At 37.9% G+C, this 23,381-nt stretch overlaps 1 protein-coding gene across 2 annotated transcripts; it reads left to right on the top strand.

The window, feature by feature from the left end:
• The first annotated feature begins 2,114 nt into the window (after positions 1-2,114).
• On the top strand, positions 2,115-23,167 carry ZFP91 (ZFP91 zinc finger protein, atypical E3 ubiquitin ligase). Of its 2 annotated transcripts, XM_087714393.1 has the most exons (12): positions 2,115-3,192; positions 4,255-4,280; positions 8,375-8,590; positions 8,973-9,009; positions 10,780-10,866; positions 11,206-11,340; positions 11,761-11,811; positions 12,880-12,958; positions 16,461-16,562; positions 16,745-16,859; positions 18,232-18,331; positions 18,471-23,167. In XM_087714393.1, exons 1-12 carry the CDS (start codon positions 2,819-2,821, stop codon positions 18,979-18,981), a joined length of 1,833 nt encoding a protein of 610 aa, XP_087570519.1. In that variant the 5' UTR covers positions 2,115-2,818; the 3' UTR covers positions 18,982-23,167. The 2 variants fall into 2 exon arrangements, with proteins under 2 accessions (XP_087570519.1, XP_087570524.1); XM_087714398.1 differs by lacking the exon at positions 16,461-16,562 and having other exon boundaries at positions 2,121-3,192.
• Positions 23,168-23,381: the final 214 nt, after the last annotated feature.

A 23,381-nucleotide genomic window follows, 5' to 3' on the forward strand; every position in this document is an offset into this window, starting at 1 on the left:
TAATATGTTCTAATTGAAAAATGTATTAGCAATAATTTAATGTATAAAAGATGGGAATTAAAATTTAAAAATATGTTAATACAAGAATTATTAAAGAGCTGGAAATGCTTAATCAAAATTGCTTAGAAACTAGTACTTTTGAATTCCTTCCTTTTCTGAAGTCTATCTATCCTGCATCTATTCTTGGACATATTAAAATTTAGTCTCATTTAGTCTAGTTATTTACTACTAAATTCTAAAAAAGACAAAAGCCTTGTTAATGCAACATTTTATTATTTTCATTCAGTGAACTTGTTATCAGCATACCTCAGCCTTCAGTAATATAAAACAATCTGTATTATTTAAATGAGCCACTGGGTGTCAGAACAGCACTGCAAGTGTAATAAGCAGAGTTTATGAATATGTCATGCCTGACTTAAGCATCCATATAAATCCATCTCTAACTATATTACATTCTGAATAATTTATCAATCTGGTACTTCTACAACACCATAATTTCTACTCCCTAATCCTTTCTAATCAGTTCAAACACTAATTTTTAATGCTACAATTTTAGATTATTGAAAACAGCATGAATTCTTTCTTCCAACTGTCCAACAGGAGGGCAAAACCAGCATTCAGTAAGTATCCATATTTAGGCTCATATTGTGCATATTTGTCCATAAATGAACCATTACTATGAGAGGGGAGTTAAAAAACAACATAACACAATTTGTTTCAAATAGCAGCAAAATTTCTGGGGGGGGGGGTAGAAGAGAGGCTGGGCTGAGACATGCTGAAACATGTGCTAACAAATGGGTTCATGACCCACTGGTAAGATATATAAGCTTTAACACTGCAAATAGCAACATCATCTTTCCTGCAATTGTAAATACTCTGCAGCTGAGTCAGAAATAAATCAGCTCAGCTGGTGAAATAAGGCAATGGCTTGAGATCACACAGGTGCAGAGTTACTTCTGGAGTGGAGTATGTGAAGATCTTTTTACTCATTAAATGAGGATTTTTTTAAAAAAATGTATCTGTTATTAAACAGTAAAGGAATTTGCTGCTGCTTTTCATTCATTTTTACTGCATGTAGCTTTAAAGCATTGTAAAGAATTTTCTTTGCCTTTAAATGCAGATTGTATTGAACCGAAATAGATGCTTGCTTCATCAGATTTTGCATTCAAATAAGAAAACAAAATGCAGAAAGGAGAGGTTATAGCTTGATATTATTGGGTATGCTTTATGCACAAAGTATCATAAATTCAGTGTTCACTTAGGGCCAAAAGAATCTTGGGGAGAACTGCTATCTGTGAATAGGCAAGCTTTTCCTAACACAGTGGCATCCAAATGTAGACATCTGTTTTATATTCTGGCATTATGGCCACTAGCCCCAGGGTATGAGGACAGCAATATTCCTACAATTTTTCACATTAGTCAATATAATTTTTAAAAATAGAAAATAAATGTGAGCAAGTCTGTACTATTTTTTTTTACATATACTACAGTGTGTCTTCACTATTTCCCTTGTAATCCAAATAGAACTGAGAAAGTAATTTAGTTTTTTAACGTTTTTATTAGCAAATGAGAGACAACAACAGAAATCAGGTTAATATCCTGTGTTGCATTATTTTATATGTCCCGGGAAAACAGTAAAGCCGCAACTGTAATTTGTCCAATTTCTTCATAATCTCACCAAACGGAAATTACAGTACCACCAGATATGTTAATATGTACTAAATCACTTTTTTTTACTTTTTAAAAAAGGACAGTGGTTAAATTTCATTTCAAAGCAATATAGTGAAAAACAGTATCAGACACTTTATTTTAATACTATGTTCCGTAATACTTGCTTCTCATATATTAAATTCCCCAAATGCATTTTGGAACCAATCAGTCTCCTCAAAGAAAACAACAGAAACTGCACGTTGAGGCTTCCAGTCGCCTATCGATTTTTTAAAAAAAAAACTATAACTCCCATAATGCTTTCTTAGACGTGCGCTGACACGTGCAAGACGAGAACGGAAATGCGTGCGTAACTCCATAAGACCCGCCTCTCGCCATCGGACGCCATTTTGTTGCCGACTTTCACCCGCCGTACGACGGTGCTTTTTTTCTTAAAGGAGAAGCGACAATGTTTTTTTTTTTAAATCCCCTGCAAGTATGAAACACAGAAAACTGCGGTCGATGTGAAAAGGAGGAAACAAGTTTCTGGAAGGTACCTCCTCTCTATCCCTTTTACTCTTGAAAATAGAACCTCGGGGATAGAAGACCGCGGGGCGTGTTGTGAGGAAGAGGAGGAGGAAGAGGAGAAGAAGGGGGGGGTGCGACGGCAATAAGACGAGCGATACTTCTAGTTTTATTGCGGTCACTGCAGAGCAATAAATGTTCTGGAGTTCAGGATAAAGCGCGTGGGACATATTTACAAACGCTTTCTCGGTGGGCCAACGGAGGGCATTTAATTTGGCACCCGGGAGGTAACTGTTAAAACGGCTCAGTTATGCGAAGCGCGCGCCACGGCCAGAATTCCGACAGCGCACCCGCGCGTCCCCGGTGAACCTCGCCCGCTGATTGGCCCGGAGAGAACCAGCCCGGCTTGCCCGCTGTTATTGGCTCGACTGGGAGAGAGGTGGGTGAGGTGTGTGTCTTTGCATTTCTCTTCTGATTGGATGACACGGAGAGCTCTTGCATCCTGCTTGAACTCCGAACCTGCTCTTGATTGGCTGAAATCACGCGAGGGGCGGGAGCTCCATATAGAGGCGGAGTGAACGGCGGGTGCTGCTGTCAGAACCGGGGGGGTGAGCCGCTGTTGGGGCCTCCTCCGCTAGCTGCTCTAATGCCGGGGGCGCCCGAGCAGGCGGAGACCCAGGAGGAAGAACCAGAGCAGCAGCAGCAAGAGAGAGAAGAGGAACGGACTCCGCCTCTTAGCGGTCGCCGGCGTCCCCTGCCCCCTCCCATAGTCTCCGCCGAGCAGGGGGCGGAGTCTAGCGGCAGTCGGGTGCTCCGTGGATGTCGGGAGCGCGGACGAGCGGCAGCTGCCGCCGCGGCCGCCTCCCGCCGAAGAAAGGCCGAATATCCGCGCCGGCGCCGAAGCAGTCCCGGCGCTCGGCAGAACCAAGAGCCGGAGGAGTTGCCGCCTGAAACTGGAGCGCCGCCCTCAGCCGCTGCACCTTCTGGGACTACCGGTCGGAAGGGAACGCCACGCAGCTCGTAAGTATCGAAGCCGTCTAGTGCTTTTGGAAGGTTTTTGCTTTTAGTGGGCCCCGGTCGCAGTCTTTGACTTTCGACTTCAGAAACTTGCAAAAGTAGGATTTAATACTGACTTTTCTCCGGTTATACAGTAGAGATAGCCGTTGCCTTCCACGTTTGTTGTAGGTTGGGTTGTTTAGAAGGGTGTTGATTGGCGGGTACCTTTAACTGAATTATTGCACCCTAAGTAAATTTCTTGTTTTCTTAATTTTTTTCCATAGACGTGTATTACTCGGTACATATAACATCGGTGTTTTACCTTTTATCTACTGTAGTAAGTTGTAGAAAAGTGTTGGTGCCTGTTTGTGTAGCTCTAACCAATTTGCAATATACCTATATACATCTTTATTTGAAATAAGTTCCATATATCTAGTAAAAGTCAGAGTGAATAATCCTACATTTAGATTTTAGATTAGAGATAATGTAACTTTTGGGTGGGGAATACTTTTTTTATTAATTTATAATATAAAATACAAAAGAAAATAGGAAAGATAGGGGAAGGAAAAAGTTTAGGAAAAAGAAAGAAAAGGCATTGACTTTTGACTCCCTTTGCTGCAGTAGAATAAGATAACAAAATTCAGCTTTTTACTTTTACATAATAGTATAAACTAGCCATTTCTATACAACAATCCTATTTAATAGGTAAAAGCCAAAAAAATTTTTTCCTCCTCAAGTACAAAGTCCAGAAGCGGTTTCCAAGTAGAAACAAAAGTAATTGTGTTTTTTTTCTTTAATCAAAGCAGTCAGTTTAGCCATCTCTGTTAATTCTAACTTCTGCAGCCATTCATCCATTGTGGGTAGAGGGAATATTAGAAAAAAGATTTATGTACCTATTATCATATTTTAATTTTGTTGTATTATAAGACAGGTAAGCATCACTGCAGGCCTGGCTACTAGGTGTATAAGGTAAAAAGTATGAGTGAGATGACTAGAAAAATACACATTTAGGAACTTCTATAAGCATCTACATCTTAGTATTGGGCATTGTGTTAATTCACATTGTATGTTTAATTTCTATTTCAGGTGCTTGGATAAAGCAACAGTGAAAGGTAAGATTTAAATTATGGATAATGATTGTTAAGATACATTGTCAATGGTCAGGAATTCTGAACTTGAGATAATTGGATGTGAGCACTTTTATATTAGATTGGGGTGTAGTGACAAACTTGTGATATTTGCCATGCTTCTGATTGAATCCCTCTCTGAGCTTGAGGTAGCGGAGATTTTCATCATCCGTTGCCATGGTCAAATCCTTCATCCCGTTACAATTCAGTTTCACTCTTGGCCTCTCGGGACAATAGATTCCATTTGAATGGTCTGTCTCAGGCAACTAATTGATTTCTAGCAGATCCTGGGAAGTTTCCTAACACTCTGGAAAGCTGTTCCATCCCCTGCTTGATACATAACTGGCAATAGGAGTCACTCCAAGCTTGGACAGTGTTGCTCTGAGCTTGGTCGCCACCATCCCTCTAGCAACTGATTTCAGTTGGCGGCTAAATATTCTGCTGCTCTTTAGGAAGTGAAATGACATCTGGAGGAAAAGCCAATGGAGGAAAACAAGAAGCTAATCAGATTGAGCCTGGGTATGTGCCCATGTTCAAGCCTACACTGTTTCAGTAAGGAAGGCAAAACATGCTTATTTGTCCTCCATTATTTCATCAATGGTCTCATTCAGAAGCGTTATTTAAAATAATTCTTTTCTGGGAAGAGACAAGATGAACATCTCACATCTGATTGCTGTGAATAATTTGTGTAGCACTTTGCTGATAAATTGAATCTAAATCTTTTAATAACGAGTATGGCACCATGTTATGAAGTTTGGGACTCTTTTTGGTCTGTGACACTCAAGAAAGTAGAATATTATCTAGCTTTTCATCTATGCCTACTTCTTGCCCCTTGCCCATCCTGACTGTTGTAAGGTGTGGAGTAACCTGAATCCAGAAAATTGTCAATGCTGTTTCTGAGGGGGAGATTTCTGTCCATGTTGAGGTAGACTAACTGAACCCCTTTCAGTCTAATTTCAAGCCTGGACATGGGACAAGCACGTTCTTGTCGTTGGAATTTAGATGAGATTAATGCATCTGTCTTCATTCTTTTGGATCTCCTGGTAATCTTTGTTGTTGTCAACCATGGTATTTTAGTGGAGTACCTACGGAGTTTTGTGATTACAATCGGAAGTAGTTTTGTAGTGGTTCTCCTTTATTTGTTATAAGTAATTTCAATTGGGGAGGGGATGAGAGGTTGGTCTTGTGCCTCTGTTTTATGGTATATCACAGATGTTGGTCCTTTCTCATACTTTGTAAGATCTACAAAAGTCTACAGGGTTAGGTCATCTCAGTAATTCAGGATATGGTGATGACATCAGCACCATTACTATAGGGCAGTGATTCTCAAACAGTTTGGTCTTGGGACACCTTTACATCTTTAGAGATGAGGATGCAATTTTTTTGGTTACGTAGTTTATATCTATCATTATTAACCTGATGAGAAATTAAAATATTTTTTAAAATATTTACTTACTAAACTTTGTGAACCCCTAAGGTACCCAAACCCTACACTGTTGTGAGGGAAATGCCATTGACACCTTGTCCAGTGCTAGGAGGCAGTAAAAGTCTGGATAGGAAAGAACAGATTAAAGCTGAATCATAGCAAAACAGAATGACTGTTTTTGCATTCTCTGCTCTGGATTCTCTGTTGATGCTAATATTGTCTCTAGCAGGACAGACATCAGCCTTGAAAGAGTAATTTGCAGTTTGGAGTGTCTCCTTGATTCATGACTTCTCAAATAGTAGATATACTGTAGACTGTGACTAGAGAAAACTATCTGGGTTTGTATGGGTTTGCACTCCTACCTGGTTATAAAGGACAGAAGTACAATGATTTCCTGATATTATTGCAAATACTTTAACGTAGTTGCTCTTTGAAAACTACAACTGGTCCTAGTCAACACAGAGAGAACATTTTGCAAGTCCTTCACTGATTACTAATGATCTTCCAGGTACAATTTAAGATGCTGATATTGATCTATAGACAGCCAACTTGGTCTAGTGATTAAGGCATGAGGCTAGGAATCAGGAGGGTTGTGAGTTTCAATCATGCCTTAGGCATTAGGTCAGCTGGGTGACTTTGGGCCAGTCCCCCTCTCTCAGCTCTAGAAAAGCAATGGCAAACTACTTCTGAAAAACCTTGTGAAGAAAACTGCCGGGACTTATGCAGGGAGTCATCAGTTATTCGGAAAAAAACCTGACTTCTTAGCTTGGCATTTGGGTATCTACAGGAGTGCTTTTCCAACTCCAGTGGCCCAACTTGTTGTCTTATCAGCAGCCTAATCTGGTTGTCATAAAGTTGTATTGACAGTATGGGCACTCCTCACTTTCCAGCTACTCATTTAGCAGCTATTTAAAGTTATGAAGGTGCTGAAAAAAGTAGATTTATGACCAGTACTCACACTTGTGACCACTGTATCATCTCCATGGTCAACTGATTACAGTTTGGTATTTAGCAATTACTGCACATTTGGGATGGTTGCAGCATCTAATAGGTGCCCTTTCTTACCTTCATAGCCAGCTTCCTCAAAGGCAAATCAGTGGGAAGTTGCAAGTTGCAGCCAAGGATATCCTCCTTAATGACTGGTGATTTGCTTAATGATCATAACTGGAACAGTAATTTGAAATTAAATGCCTCTATAGTAGTTGATTTCAGGAAGACTTTAGTTTTATAGTCCTCAGTTAATGACCCGTTATTTAGAAACTGTTCAAAGTTATGACACTGAATAAAAGTAACTTTCATTCAGCAACTAGCACTCATTGTCACTGTCACAGTATCATTGCAGTCATATGATCACAATTGAGTGCTGGAAACCAGTTTCCTCTTACAACAGTTGCAATGTCCTGCAGTCATATGATTGCATTTGTGACCTTCCCAGCCAGTTCCCAACAAGCAAAATCAGGAGGTCACAAGTCAAGGTTAAGTTAATCCTTATATCCTAACCATAGCAAAAATCAGGCCCAATCACTTAATTGCTATACTGCTTAACAATGAATTTTCCAGCCCCTATTGCAATCATAAGTTAAGGACTACTTATAAATACTAATTTGCTCTTGTTTATATTAGTAAAGAAGGGTAATTAGCAAATTGAAAGTCCTATTTTTCTGGAAAGCAAACATTCAGGAAACCAATATAGAAATTAAACATATTTTACCTTAAAAAAAAACTTGCCTTTTTATGACCCTGTAATCCCTTACTTCGGGATAGACTGCGACTGAATGCATCTATTTGATGCCCTTCCTGACCATGCGGAGTTTGCAACAAATACTTCTTCTTTGGGCCCTAAGAGAGCAACAGCTGCTGCTACCTAGAATTCAACTCTTAACTTTTGAGTGGGAGGCAAGCATCTTCACTACAAAAGGCCTCCACGCAGCTCTTTTTATCTCAAAGAAAGTGAATAAAAATATCAAAAACTTTTTGTGGAGATTTTTTTATTGTCTGCAGTAGCTAAACCAGTGATGGCGAACCCTTTTCGTACCCACATGTCGACCTGTGTGCTGGAAATGGCACGCAAAACCATCTCGCAAGGAACGTGCAGCCTGCCTGGTGTTCACACGCGCAGGAGCGCCAAAACCCAAAAGAGCAGCATTCCATCGCATATAGGCAGACCGGCATCCAAATTTCCAGTTTCTGTCATGGGTGTGGGCCTGATAAACAGCTGGCTGTCGCACATGCACGCAATGGAAACTCTGAAGTTCGGGTGCTGATGTGCACATGCACGCTGGAACGCTGCCCTTCTGGACTTTAGCACTCCGCGCATGAAGGCCAGTTGGCTGATGCGCATGTGTGCACAAGAACACAGAAGAGGAGACTGTGAAGCTGCACGTTCCTCACAGGATGGTTTTGCGTGCTGTTTCCGGCACACATACCATAGGTTCGCCACCACTGCCACCAAGCTGCAGTAGTATTCAGAGTCAATTTTTAATTCATTTTTTGTAATACTGTTGAGATGCATGCCTTCATTAGAGTGAGTACAATTGACAAAGTTGTATTAGAATACTATGTCCGGTCTTGGTTAGATTTAGGTTAAAAAAAAAAAGGTGCATAAAAGGTGTATTGTTGATCCAAGTGCATTTTATTTATATTTATATCCTAGATCCCAAAGAAGAGACAGAAGAGAAGGAAATTTCCACTACTGCAGCAGCTGGCGCCTCAGTCACTACAACTAAACCTAGTCGGGGTTGGCGTAGCAACAGGGCAACTACGACTGTTCAGCAACATGATGTAGAGAATTCCCGGAGTTCCAGATCAAAGACTGGGTCCCTGCAACTCATTTGCAAATCAGAACCAAATGCAGACCAGCTAGAATTTGGTACGGTGTTTTTTGTTACTGGGAAATAAAACAACAGTACTTTCAATGAGTCTCTGTAAAACTTAAAATAAATAAATATAAATAAAGTCACACATGTTCTGTTGTACCACAAAGAAGACTGTTAATAAAAATATAATTTTGGTTAATCACATGCAACAGAATATACTCCAGCACTTTAAAAGCAAAATTATTCACTGAGTAGTTTATGCTTTATTTTACTATTATATTTGTCTTGATCTTGAGCAAGAATTTCCTGTATTTCAGTTTAGACTTTAGAGGCTTAACATTCATCACTTTTACACAGTAGCATATCCATAGATGTTTATAAGTATTGATATATAGGTTGATCAGATTTCTACATCTAAATATGTTTCTTTTTTAGAAGTTACTGAAGAGCATTCATCTCCAACTAGAATCAGGTAAGGAATTATACAGTGGCTGAAAGATTAGGATAGAAAATATCCTGATTCATAAGCGGTAATTTTTAAACTATAAAATTATCCTTGAGTTGAACTTAATTCTTGGTGACTGATTGGAGGCAGCCATGTAGTTTTTTGAACAATATTGCAGAAGTGTCTTAGGATTGCTATCTTCTAAGACAAGCCTGTCAAACTTGCAGCCTGCAGGCCAGATGCATCATGCACTGGCCCTGTCCACACCTGGTTTAGTGAAGGGGGGAGAAAGTCCCCATATGTCAGGTAATGCAGCCATGACAATGCAAGTTTGATACCCCTGATCTAAGATGTTATTTAATTTTTTAGTATAGTTTATGGTATTTAGTTATCTACCCAAGTAGTAACCAGACCTGATTCCTGTTTTGCTTCCAAGTCCAGACACAGCAGGTGTTAGGAGGAATAGAAGTTCAGTGAAACTGTTTTAATATTTTGAGGGGAACTGGTGTTTGTCCCTAAATGATTATTAAATACAAAAGTATATAATTGCTGCAATTTAGGGAATGTTATCATTATGCAATTAATATACAATGACATCATTTGTGGCAAAATGTCTATATGGAGATTTTCATTCATCCAGGACATGAAAAATGTCCCAAAGGTGTTTTTTCAAAAGGCAAGTGCACTTTCTTGGCTTTTTTGTTTGAAACCGTTTTGTTCCTCATCCAAGAAGCATTGGGAAAAAAGCACCCTTGGGATCAAATGTGGCAATTTTTGTCATAAATTGATGAAATGCAAATTGTCACAGAAATCAATTTCATGGAATGCTTCATTCAAAATACTTTGCATTCAAGAACTTTTTGGAGGCTGTCAAGACTATAATTTGGTCAGTTGCATTTGAGGAATGCTAAATGAGGTTTCATTAAATTGAGTCTTCACTTATATAATAAACATCTGTTAAAGTAGTGAATAGATTCATTGTATGGGAAAGAGCTTGTTTTCAGCATATACAGCCCAGGAATTTAACTTGTTGAGGTGATTTAAAATAGTAGTTTTATTTTTCTCTTGGCTGTGTCATTTTAACAAGAGGTGTGCTGTAGCTTGTCTTGAATAACCAGGTAAACACTTCCTGATTTAGAAGAATGGATGTTTTTAGCTCCAAGATTTACCTCCATTTGTGTGTGGGAGGGAGGGAGGGAGTGTATCTGAGAAAGCATTCTCTGGAGTCCTTGGTGCTCTCTGAGTTTGGTAGTTTTCATGCAGACCGTGCATTATCCATCTCAGTAACATATCTATTGCTAGAAGAGAGTGGGGTTTGCAGCAGAGCGGACTCTATAGGAGTACAGTTCAGCCCTGAGCTATATATATTCTTTTGTATTTAAATCTTATTCCATTATACCTGAATCTTGTTTCTTTATATCTGTTGGAAAAATGTCCAGAAAGATTCAGGTTTGTGTCCTAGTGACATTTTCTAGTTAAAAAGTAAGGCCTAAATGTTTTACTTGTATTTAGTATAAGCAGAACATTTTATATTAATTGAATTGTTGCTGCTGTTCCTTAGTAGATGAATATGTTAACATGCCCTTTCTAGCATATGTTCTAGAAGAGATTTGTTTGCATTAATAGAGGACTGGAGATCCATACAATATTGCCTCTTATGCAGTGTATGTAATTGAAAAAAATTGTAAGGCAGACATTATAAGAATACACAAGTAAGAGCTCCTAACTGTTTTCTGTCTGCAAGTGTTCATGGAAAAATTGTATTCAGTATTTTCCCTTTTCTTTCTCATTGTCCAGTGATGAAGAAGAAATGCTCATCAGTGAAGAAGAGGTTCCCTTCAAAGATGATCCCAGAGATGAAACTTACAAGCCTCATTTAGACAGGTGCTCAATTTTATTTTGGTGCAGAAAGCAGTTGTATGGTCACTTCAAAATAGGATGGGCAGCAAATAAATAAACTATTGTCAGTCTAGCCTGTTGTAATAAATTATCTGACTGCTAGATCTCTTAGTATTCTGTTATGTTTTTGCTACTATGGGCAAATATACTGTTTTTAAATAATCAAGACCAGGACTATGCATATTTAAAATTGCAGATATGACACACCAAAAAGAAATCCATGTTGAGGAACTGTCTAAAAACTTCAGCATGACATTTAACTGGTATATTTATCTAGAAACTATTGACGTTCTTGGATATGTAATATATAATGGTTATCCGCAGAGATGCTCCAAAGCAAAGAAAAAAAACTGGGAAGGGAAAAGAAGAAAAAGAGAAACAGAAGGAGATTAAAGTGGAGGTGGAAGTGGAACTTAAAGAAGAAAGTGAGTTTCGAGAAGATGAAGATCCACCTAGGAAGTGAGTATCCAAGTTTTAGATGCTGTGAATTAGAGTGTAGCCAGTCCTGTAACTCTTAGTAATACCAAGATTTTGAAAGAAACTAAATATAGGAGATGATCCTTGTTGGGCAAAATACTCTTCAGTTCTGAGATTGGCTAGGGAGCCAAGCTGTTCTGAATTGTAAAGATATTGTACTGCTACAATGAATCTCCACTATGTAGGGAGTGGTATACCTGGTTGCTTGAGAATTAGATTCATTAGAAGAGTTTGTACATATTTACAGAAATAAAAATGAATCGTGTAGAAACTAATTTGCTATCCTTGTGTTTTCTTTAGTGCTGGATTTTGTACAGTTGTGCATTGTATAACTTAAAATTTCAGTTACATATCTGCAGTTATGCCTTCATTTTCACATTTCACTTTGTCTTGATGTTTCAGGAGAGGAAGGCGGAGAAAAGATGACAAAAGCCCACGACTTCCTAAAAGAAGGTAAGTTGTTTTTGTATGGCTTAAAAAGATAATCCATTTATCTAATTCCATGATGGAGAACCTAGGTCATGTTTGCCACAAGTGGCATGTGAAGCCATATTTGCTGTCATGCGAGCTCAGCATTTTTGCCCTCCCCCAGGCTTCAGGAAAGCCTAGATGTCTAGTTCAAATGGCCTAAATGTCTAGTTCATCAGCTATGCAAAAACTGCACTGCAATCCTACATCTATAGATCTTTCAATGTTATGAATATAGTATAATTTCAGGAATTATTAAATTCCAACCTCCTATATATTTGTTAGGCATGCTCATCTAAATTTAAAAAAATTCCATAAAGTTGATAGCAAGCCAGCAATTTAAAGGGATAATAACATTCCTAGAAGTTCTGATTTTTACAGGTTGTTGTGCCCAACAACTATATTAAGCTCTGTTTGACAATTTAATCTTCTATAGAAAGGGCTGAGAAATGTGTGAAACAAAACATAAGAAAAATACAATATTTCTTACAGTGGATTTTAAAGACTACACTTATTTTAAATTACTTGTATTTAACATATTATATACTAATGATGAAATTAAACCATTTAATATGGTTTTTAACACTACTGAGCTCTCACAGTACACAAAATTATCAGGCATGTACATTAGAAAAGATACTGTGTAATAGGTAGTCCTTGCATAATGACCAGTTGCTTAGTGACAGTTCAAAGTTATGATGAACCCTCTAAAAGCTACTTATGACTTGGTTCTGGAGTTGTGACAGCTGCAGACTACCCATTGTAGTGGGGGACTACAAAATGACTACATTTTAGGCATATGACAACTGGCTCACCTTTATGGCTGGTTGCAGGTGACTGTGATTTAAGAATATTTTGCTGGTTTCTATATAACAACTGCCACAAAAAAAGTAATAAATCAATAAAATCTGGATACCTCGATTTACAACTGTCATTCCTAATGATCGAAATTCCGGGCTTCTTTATGTCTCAGATTGAGAAAAACCTGTACATTTATAACATTTGTCATAGTTGTGCTATTTTCTCTTTGTTACTCACCTGTGTGCATTTTAGGAAGAAGCCTCCAATACAATATGTACGTTGTGAAATGGAAGGATGTGGCACAGTTCTTGCACACCCTCGCTACTTACAGGTAAGAGATACTCTTCTTTGCTCTCTGTGGACTAGCCTAAAAAACATTGCAACAATTCTCTGATGCTCCAAATTCTAAAAGCTCAAAATCCCAAAGGCTTGTTTCATACCATGGCATGACTTAACTTTTCAACCCTGTTCATGATTCTTTCTCCTGAAATACTGAATTGTAACTTATTTATTCTGGCTATGCTCAAGGTTGACTCAGCCTTCCATCTTTCCAAAATCAGTAAAATGAGGACCCAGATTATTGGGGGCAATATGCTGACTCTGTAAACTGCTTAAAGAGGGCTGTAAAAGCACTGTGAAGCAGTATATAAGTCTAAGTGTTATTGCTATTGCTGCTTTTTTCATAACCTTTTGCCTTTTTTCCCTCTCCACTGTTACATTTTATTAATTTTATTATCAAAACCCATTATGCTATGCAGGATTCCTTGCTCTTCTGTTTTGGCATTAGTCATAGCCTAACCTTTCATTATCCACCCTATTCATTGTGAACTATTCCTTTTTCTTCATCTGTTTTTCTTTAGCCTTTGAATACCCCAATGTCAGCGTTCCAAATATCATGCAGAATTAAATCAGAGTCCAAGGCATAGCTATCCTTAAAGTTCCAATTTAATAAGATAGACATGTTGACACATCTGTGGAAGATCCCGAATCTGAAAACTTCCTGGGATTTCACCCAGTTGAAAGTTCATGATCTTATCCCCACACTCATAAATCCATCACATGGTCCAATTTGCTTCAGCCATGCTGGCATTTCCACTCATCTAGTTCAGGTCAGATGCAGAGGTGCGGAGACAAAATATGACCTTGGGCTTCTAGAAAAGAATGACAACAACACATTCCACAATTCTACTCCTTTCTATTCCCCGCTCCCAACTACTACACTAATGAAACAGCATAGTGAAATAAGAGAGAGTGTGGCAGGCCAAAGATCTTAAAAAGGAATATAACTGCAGGCCTGACACCCATAGTTTTTCTTGGGCTTAAATATATATTTCTTTTGCAATTATTACTTAATGTCTCTTCCTCTGAATTCTAGACTATTGGAAAGTACTTTTTATTCTCATAGTTTCAGTATTCTCACATCTAAATCTTATTGCGGAATCTAGACTCAAAAAAATTTCAAAGGGACAAAAACGTGAAGCATATTTTAATGACCTTGTTAGGGTTTTTTTTTTAAATCATTCAAATTTTATTTTGCTATTTTCAGTGCAGTTGAATACTCTTTCCAAATCAGTTTCTTTCGTGTCCTACATTTCTGTTATTTTACTTTATTGAGTTCCCTTCATTTCTATTTAAGGATTTGAATTTTTAATTTTCTTTCTATATTCATTTTCTTAGTAGCTTTACTCATTTTTTGTATCCATTGAAAACTTTGCCACTACTCCAACTAATAAACAGAGCCTTGGATTTATTGACTCCTCTGTCTTCTTCTCCTCCCCCCTCCCCCAAACTCTTGTTGCTTCTCCCTGAACAGCATTCATTCATTCATTCATTTCATTTATTATATTTATATGCCACCCTTTCCCCCCGAAGGGGACTCAGGGCGGCTAACAAATCAAATCAGGGAAGGGGGGGGGGGTACAGACAAAAAATAAAAAATAAAAACGATACATAACAATACATAATTTAAAAACACACAACAGTCATACCATTCAAGACGGGGGCAACAGCTCTTTAGCCCCAGGCCTGTCGGAACAGCCAGGTTTTAACGGCTTTGCGAAAGGTCTGGAGGGTGGTGAGGGTTCGAATCTCCACGGGGAGTTCGTTCCAAAGGGTCGGAGCAGCCACAGAGAAGGCTCTCCTCCGGGTAGTCGCCAGTCGACACTATGGCATGGACGGATGGAATTCAGAGGAGGCCTAATCTGTGGGATCTAATCAGTCTAGTGGAGGTGATTGGCAGCAGACGGTCTCTCAAGTACCCAGGACCAATACCATGAAGGGCTTTATAAGTGACGACTAGCGCCTTGAAGCGTATCCGGAGACCAATAGCAGCCAGTGCAGCTCGCGGAGGATAGGTGTTACGTGGGTGAACCGAGGTGCACCCACAATCGCTCGCGCGGCTGCATTCTGGACAAGCTGAAGTCTCCGAATGCTCTTCAAGGGCTGCCCCATGTAGAGCACGTTGCATTAAACAAAAAATAAAAAAAACAGCTCTTCCATTCTTTTCTTTTAGTAAAATTTCTTTCTATGTCACAATAATCTTTTACCTTGACTATTGCAATCTTTTTGGTCTTTTATCACACCTTCATTCACTCATACACATCCCACACACAGCACTGAGTCAGTTTGGTTTAATGCTGAAGGCACTGGCTTAGAATTGAACAAATATTTATATTTTTAAAAGTGAGATAATAATCACAAATACAAGGACCTGCAAAAAAGTAGAATACCTATAGTGAAAGACACTAGTGCCAATAGTAATCGGTGCATTGGGTTTAATTCTCAAAATGTCCAAAGCACCATTTGAACACCATTGGCATTGACAAAAATCACCATCAAAAGTTAGCTTTACTTATAACAGCTTACATTCAGTGATGATACGTTTAAAATTCTTAAACAACATATGCCTGTCTCAAGTCCTTGGGAAAGGCTCAGCTGGATATAAACACCAAATCCAGTTTAAACATCTGGTTTACTGTGACCAAGCATAATGGAATTCTCATTATTTTGAATAACTTCAATTCTTACATCCCTATATTGCTACTGATCCTCTCACAGACCCTGCAATCAACTTTTTGTCCTAATCTTTAAAAACTATTGCAATTTTACCCTTTTTTTCTCTTTTGGCACCTACAATATTTACCTTAAGGGGAAATTGTCCCTTCCCCTCTCCAACAAGGCGGCAATGGTAAATGATTATTCAATTAAGAAAATGGTAATGAATATATTGGGACATAGTGCGTTTACAGTAATAAAGTATTGATGTTATATTTTATAATTTTGTATTGTGCCTAGTATTAGGTACATGGAAAATAAAGCCATTGCTTTTAATACCTCTGCAGCCTTGAGCTCTACACTTCATTGGCTATTAGGGAACAAATTACTGGTCTCAAATTTTCCCAGAAGCCTTTGAATCACTTATTTCATCCTATAACTTTTTACAATATTTCCAACTATTTAGGATGTTAGGCACTGGAATTTTGGGAAATCATGTGGACGCTACAAAATTGGTGAAATTGGGATGTACCCCTTCACAAAATGGCTATTATAGACACAATCAATTAGAAAACAATCATGTTATAGTCATGGGACTAAAGGGAAATAATTCCAAAATTGGGATATATAGTAGAGATGATATCTAAACCTTAAAACTTCAGTTCTCTATATTTCTTAGGCATTTTCCAAATTATCTGTGATGTATTCCTATTAAATGGAACCAGTTTGGTGTTGTGATTATGGCATCAGGCTAGAAACCTTAAGACTGAATTGTAGTTCTGCTTTAGACATGAAGACAAGTAGGTGATCTTGAACCAGTCATATTCTCTCACCCTTAGAAAACAGGCAATGGCAAACCACTTGTGAAGCCAAGAAAATTCCTGGTCAGGAAATTGCCAGGATTCAACATTAACTCAAAGAGGCCAAAAAAGAGGGAAAGTGTTCGTATTCTACAAAATCTGTACACATAACATTTCCAGCATATGTTCTTTAAGTTCTTCATGTCTTAATGTGTATATTTATATTGAAATATAAGGTGGCTATTAGAATATTAAATGTGTTTACCACTTTTTTTCTATTAAGATCGCAAGTAATAAAAATACGGTGTTTTCTTTGTTTTCAGCATCATATCAAATATCAACATCTGCTGAAAAAGAAATATGTATGTCCTCATCCCTCTTGCGGAAGACTTTTTCGGCTCCAGAAGCAACTGTTGCGGCATGCCAAACATCACACAGGTAATATGAGTTGCAAAGAAAATCCCCACATTGTCCCTTTAAGGAGGAACATAAATTTCTTCTTTAATAGTCTTTAAGATAGATATGAAATGCAAAGTTGATGCAAATTGCTTGATGACAGATACACAGGTGTTGTTTTGTGACTATATTTAAAATGAGAATGACTCAAACTGAAGGATTCAGTTAGGATATTACTGCTTCCAGTCTTTTAATATTTCCTTTCCTCATTTTTTAGCTCTGATATAGATAAGAATAAGTTACACTGATTCTGATATTATGCGATGAATTATTATTTGCAATTGATACAACTAAGAATACCATATATGAAATCAGGTAATTGGAGTAGACTGCTTGTCAGAAGTCACTTTTGACCCAAAAAAAAAAGAGATCAGTTTTGACAAGGTTGGGACCATACTGTCTACCTTCCTTGTTTTTTAATCTCCCTGTCAAAATCTGAAGTTCCTTAAATAATATATGAAGAGTTTGAAGGAATGTGAGCAAAAAGCAACATATTTCCATTAAGATATGTACAGCTGCTTTTACCAAAAAGGTGATCTCTTGGTGTAAGCTTCAACTCCCATAATTCCATTGGTATATGGAAAGCAATAGTCCCACTGTCATTAAACAATGAGCATTATGATGTTCTGTACCTTCATAGACTATGAATGAGTGAATATGTGCTTTTGTTGGCACAATGTGGTAGAATCACTGGCTAAAGGAGAGGGAGGAGTAAAGATGCATGTCAATGTGGAGTTGCTCCATGGGAGGAAGTATTATAAATCAGGTTAGTAATACCTTATCTTCTGGTTCTCAAGGGAAAATGGCCAGTCTGGCAAGACTCTTGTAATATAGATGACCTACAATACAGACCAATAACGGAGAATATTTGTAGCTCAGAGTTGAAATGAGGGAGCGTTCCTTGATGCTATCTGAGCTTCATTATTTTCTGGCAGACATTTCATTACCCAAACTCGATATAACAGCCAAGCTCAGAGAAGTATCAAGGATGGCTCACTACACTAAAAGAGCTGTGTTGACCTATTCACAGAGTTGTTCTGGTTCCTTGTGCCTGACACACAGAATGAATAGTATATATGATCTTTCAGATATAATAAAATATTTTAATTTATTTCCCCTTCCTTGGAAAATGAAAACAAACTAGAATATATAAATCTCAGAGTAAGAATGGGACTGTTTCCATAAGATTCTGTTTGTATTTGAGAAATACTTCCTCATCACTATTGGAAAATATTTATCCTTTTAAACCATTATCCTTAAATTGTGATTAGGAATATGGCAGATTCTTTATGAATAGCTATGGATCTGGATTAGATTCAGGTTTTGATGTAAAATACTATGTTCCACTTTACAGATCAAAGGGATTACATTTGTGAATACTGTGCCCGTGCTTTCAAAAGTTCCCACAATCTGGCAGTTCACCGAATGATCCACACAGGCGAGAAGCCATTACAGTGAGTAGTGTCATTGATCTTGCCTATTTTATTCATGAGGGATTAAACCAGCTGCATCAATATTTTTTTCCCTTTGTATTTCTCAAATAGTATTCTGATGAATTATGAATTGCTTCTGCTCCCTCTCATTTTTCTGTAGATGTGAGATCTGCGGATTCACCTGCCGGCAGAAGGCCTCACTAAACTGGCACATGAAAAAACATGATGCAGATACCTTTTACCAGTTTTCATGCAATATATGTGGAAAGAAGTTTGAGAAAAAAGACAGCGTTGTAGCACATAAAGCCAAGAGTCACCCAGAAGTGCTTATTGCTGAAGCACTGGCAGCCAACGCAGGGGCTCTCATTACCAGCACTGACATCTTGGGTCCTGATACAGAGTCTGTTGTCCAACCCACGGATGGCCAGGGCCTTCCCCTTCTTCCAGATCCCATTGGAAACACCACTCCTGCAGAATGCCTATTGCTGAACTCTGATGGGATGCCTAAGGCCTACTGCAGTGGGGGTGACCGGGTCAACCTGATGGCTGATGGAAAAATATTTGTTGGCAGTGCTAGTAGTGAGAATACAGAAGGGCTGGTAATCAATACAGAGATTCTTGGAGCTACCACTGAAGTTCTAATTGAGGATTCTGATTCTGCAGGACCATAGTGGGAGCAGAGCCACACACGTGCATTGGGACAACTTGAACTTGTATTTAAAACAGAATAAATGGGGAGAAGCAACTTATTCAACATAGAGAAACTAAACAAAAATAAATTACTAGTCAGATAACTAAAGGACCTGTCCCCCCCCCCCACCCCCCCTTCTGACCCAGCTCACCCCTTTCTTGCAGAGTGGATCACTACACTACACATTTTTCACTGTTTCCTTCTTGGAGAGGAATGTTGCCTTTACACAGAGATTGACAAAGCAAAAGAATTTTTGCAATGCAGGAAAGGGAAGCAACTAAGCCTATCCCTTTCCCAGCCCTCCCAAAGTAAGCAAACGTCCAGCTTCTTGACCATATTGCAAGATTGAAAATGCTTATACTCTGGACCAATATTTCATTCTTGAAACTCTATATTCTGTTCCTCCAGTTGTATCAACCTGTTCTATGCATTACTAAATTCTGACCCTTGCAAGCTCTTATTTTTCATTTTAGAGCTTGGGGATATAGCTTGGCACTTTAGAACCCCTCCTTAGGATGAGCTGTAAAACAGTATATTTTCCCCATATTTTGTATCTTCCCATCCATAAGAAAAGAGAAGGGATCTTGAAATGTTGGTGCTTGCTTTTTGAAAGAGGAGTGCCATCTTTCTATATAATTGCTCTGGTGCAAAACACCTGTGGGAGAATCAGAATGGGTGCTAGGCTTATAAAAGAAAACTTGCACTTTGTACATGTCTTTTTTTTTTTAGTTGTGATGAATTCCTTATTTATTTGCCTTCTTAAAAGGGGTCTATTTTTGTTGCTATCTAGAGAAAGTTTTTGTTTCAAAACTGAACATCCTGTGTAAGGGATATAAAACAGAACGGGCTTCTTCAACAATCTATGTTTAGGAATTCTTATTCAGTCTGAGTGAAGGAAATACTTGTGGAGCAGGATAGGTATTTAGCACCCTCTCTAGTGAACTGTGGGGCTCCTGTTTGCTTCAGCATTTATTGTTTAAGGATGTAATGGCTGTTCAAGAAAGTTGTGTCATATATTCTCTCACTAACCATCCTACTATTTGCTCACTTACTCTGTGGTGCTTTTCTTTTCTCTCTGACGTTGATGGTCTAATGCCATTAACAGGAAGCTTTGTCTTGAAGAAGTTATATTAACTGCTTTAAAAAGCTTTGGCTGCTAACATGCTCTGCCTCATGAGACTTTGATATAACTCTTCAAACTTCATATAGGGACATTATTTGATTTAGAGTGGCTGCAGCACCAGCTTTACTCAGCATAATATCCACTATTCTCAAATATATGCAATTATTTCTGTGGAATTTGACTATCACCAGACAGGTCTAGATCTGGAGGGGATAGAGTTAAAAAAACATGGAAATATCTTAAAGATATATTTATCACATGTTTTACATAAATTCTTCACTGTTACCTGAGAGCTTATGATGGTACAATATCCTGATAGTACTTCTCTATTAATGACCTGACATATTTATGTGATCAAGAAGTAAAATGAATTTGCAATTTAGACTTTATTTTGGAGCTGTATCCTGTATAGTTCTAATCCCTGCTGTATAGTGCTGGCTGGCATTAACTGCAATTATTCCCAGCGGATCTTTTTACAATGCTAATTATCTGGAAGGAAGACTTATAGTTTGTTTGTTACGTTGAAGCCAAGAATCAACAGGGTCTAAAGTGAAGCAGTTACTGCAGTTCATTACATATTTTCTGTGATTCCTGCCTGCCTGCCTGGCTGGACGCTTGACAGCCATTCAGATATATAATGTGTAGGTGGCATTGCATGCAGCTCAGGACTGCATGTTCCACAAGACTGCTACTGCTACAAATTGTATGATTAACATTGATGCGAGAAAAGTATTTGGAGCTGAAAATGTGTGCATACTACTGAGGAAACTGACGTCTATCTTGATTACAGTATGCAGTATTTTGCTAGGGTAATGAACAAATTACAATATGAGCCCTATTTGGCAAATTACTTGAAGTATTTATTCTGTTTGGCTATCTATCTCTTGCCTGTTTCTAGCCCCCGCCCCTTCATTGGGTGCAAGCGTGGTTTTATTACAATAATAATTATATTTAGCCAGGATAGCCATCTGCACTCTAGATAAAAACTTCTGATTTAGATTTGTGATGACTGTTTATCAACTAATAATAATTCCTTTAATTTTGTTCCCATCACAAGCATATGATTTTGATTCAATCACAGCTGCAGCAAATTATTTCTATTTTCTTCTGGTAACACCTTCCCCCCTCCCCTTCTTTTGTTCCTTCACGGGAAGAAGCATGGTGCTGGGAATTGAACTTGTATAATTTTCTCTCTACCAGATGGATAGTTTACAGTAACTAATGTAACATTGTTCCACTCAATATACAGTTGCGTAGTCTAGTAATATCTAGTAAGCTCACTCTGGTTCTCTAAGAGTTGGACCCCCTTCTTGTTAATATTAAAGGATAGTTCATATCACTTTTTGTCAAAAGTTGACAAAAGAACTTTTTTTTGTCACCTGAATAAGAATTCCCTTTTTCAGCCTTTATTTTACTACAACCAATATAACTGGTGAGAACACGAGGGTTTGGTGTTTTTCAAGGACTAGTCTTCTATTGTGTGAAAAGTACTCTTCCTACTTCAAATAGTTTCTGAAAAATGGCACAATGCTGAAATCGTTGCAGCTGGAGAGAATTGTCAGATCTCTGGTAATATGGTAGTGAAGACCAGGGAGAACTGCACTAGCATTGTGAATCCTACCAGAGAGGACAGGATTTGCAATTTTTAGCAGAACTACCTGAAGTAGTAGCCACTGAGTGGCAACAGACCTGTGTTGCATTGTGGCACACCCCTATTTTTTAGAGTTAAATAACAGATGGTTGAGTTAACAAGTCTTTGATTCCTTAAAAGCCTTGTTGGCGTACAAAATTTTCAGAAAGTGATAGTGGAGATTTAGATGAGGTGCCAAGATGGAGGGGCAGTGATCCATGTTCATAAAAGTTTGTGTATACAGAAGTAAATAAAACAATTAAAAGGGATGCTTTGTTTTTTCATGTCATGTCTTTAAATTCAGGAAGCCATAACCAAAATAAATACTTAAAGGGAAAAGCAGTCTGTGTCATGTTACATGCCAACTACCGTTGCATGGCAAATGTTCACAAATGAAATAGCTTCCCACACATAGCTGTAATGCAGGTCTTTCTGCAATGTCCTGCTGCTGAAGATTGCCTATGAAGGAAGCAACAATGGGAACATGTGGCTAAATGGAGCATTGGAATCAACTACCACTGTCACAAAGGAATGCATTTTTAAAAAATGTGTCTGACTCTTATTTGAATGGTTAACTAATTACATAATGCCTGTGAAATTACCTCTTAATATATTGTGAAGCTATCCAAAAAAAGTGTGCATTACTTTTGGAAGTATTCCCTATTACAGAATTAATAGAGTATTGTTTATGATTCAGTATGCTATTTTAAAGATCACAGCTTGAAGAGAAATAATCATGGCTGAATAATTCTTTTGGAGCTGTTAGGAAAAATGGGATGTTCCTTATCCGACAAACAGAATTTATACATGCCCTGTAAATTCAGTTCAGAAGAGAGGAAGTTGCCATTTTCTTCTGAGATTCCTGAATATTCTGGATAATAAATTTCTTCCCCTTTTTACCCAATGTGGGAGATTATGTGCATCAGCTCCAGAGATGACATTTCTGAGGAATGGAATGTATTTGATCATGCATTGGCTATGTCAGTGACATTGGTTCTGTAACAATTGAATTTGGACTATCTGTCCAAATATGTCATAAATCAATATAATTCTAAAATATCCTTCAAAGAGTCAGAACATAAAGTTCATCATAAAGACAACAATATTGTACTCAGCATTTCTGATATCTATTAGAAAAAGGAAACCAAATTGGAAACATCTTCCCAACTTAAATTTTTTTGAAAGTATTCTGTATAGAATTCTGTCACACTGAGTCACTTGTTGAGATGGATAATTATCAAATTGGTTAAATAAATTTCATTATAGTAGAATGTTGAAGGAAATTGAAGCAACCTACTTCATTTATGTTTCTGTTAAGATGTAATAGGGTACTAAATGTCTAAAAGATTGCTAGCATATAAAGACTTGTTTCAAAGTATGTCAAACATGGTAATGGTGTTAGTATGTTTTTTTTAGAAAAACAATTGTACCATATAGGAATGTGATAAATTAGAGAGGAGGGAGCTAAAAAGAAATGTTTGGTGAAAACCAGTGAGTTCAAGCCAGATTCTTGAAGTCTGCTATATTACGCAATAACATTGGTGGATAGGATTTTTTTTCATACTGATGGAGTTATACATTTAGTACTTGAAACAATTGACAAGAACATGATGCAGAAATCAACTTA

The sequence above is a fragment of the Thamnophis sirtalis genome, unplaced genomic scaffold (assembly GCF_051295495.1).
Source record: "Thamnophis sirtalis isolate CommonGarterSnake01/CBP01778 unplaced genomic scaffold, rThaSir2_p1.2 scaffold_1, whole genome shotgun sequence".
NCBI lineage: Eukaryota > Metazoa > Chordata > Lepidosauria > Squamata > Natricidae > Thamnophis > Thamnophis sirtalis.

Coding starts and splice junctions, on each gene's coding strand:
- ZFP91 (XM_087714393.1), top strand. CDS start 2,819: ATGCCGGGGGCGCCCGAGCAGGCGGAGACCCAGGAGGAAGAACCAGAG. Junction 4,281..8,374: donor GGATAAAGCAACAGTGAAAG/GTAAGATTTAAA, acceptor TTTATATCCTAG/ATCCCAAAGAAGAGACAGAA. Junction 16,860..18,231: donor GCATGCCAAACATCACACAG/GTAATATGAGTT, acceptor TCCACTTTACAG/ATCAAAGGGATTACATTTGT.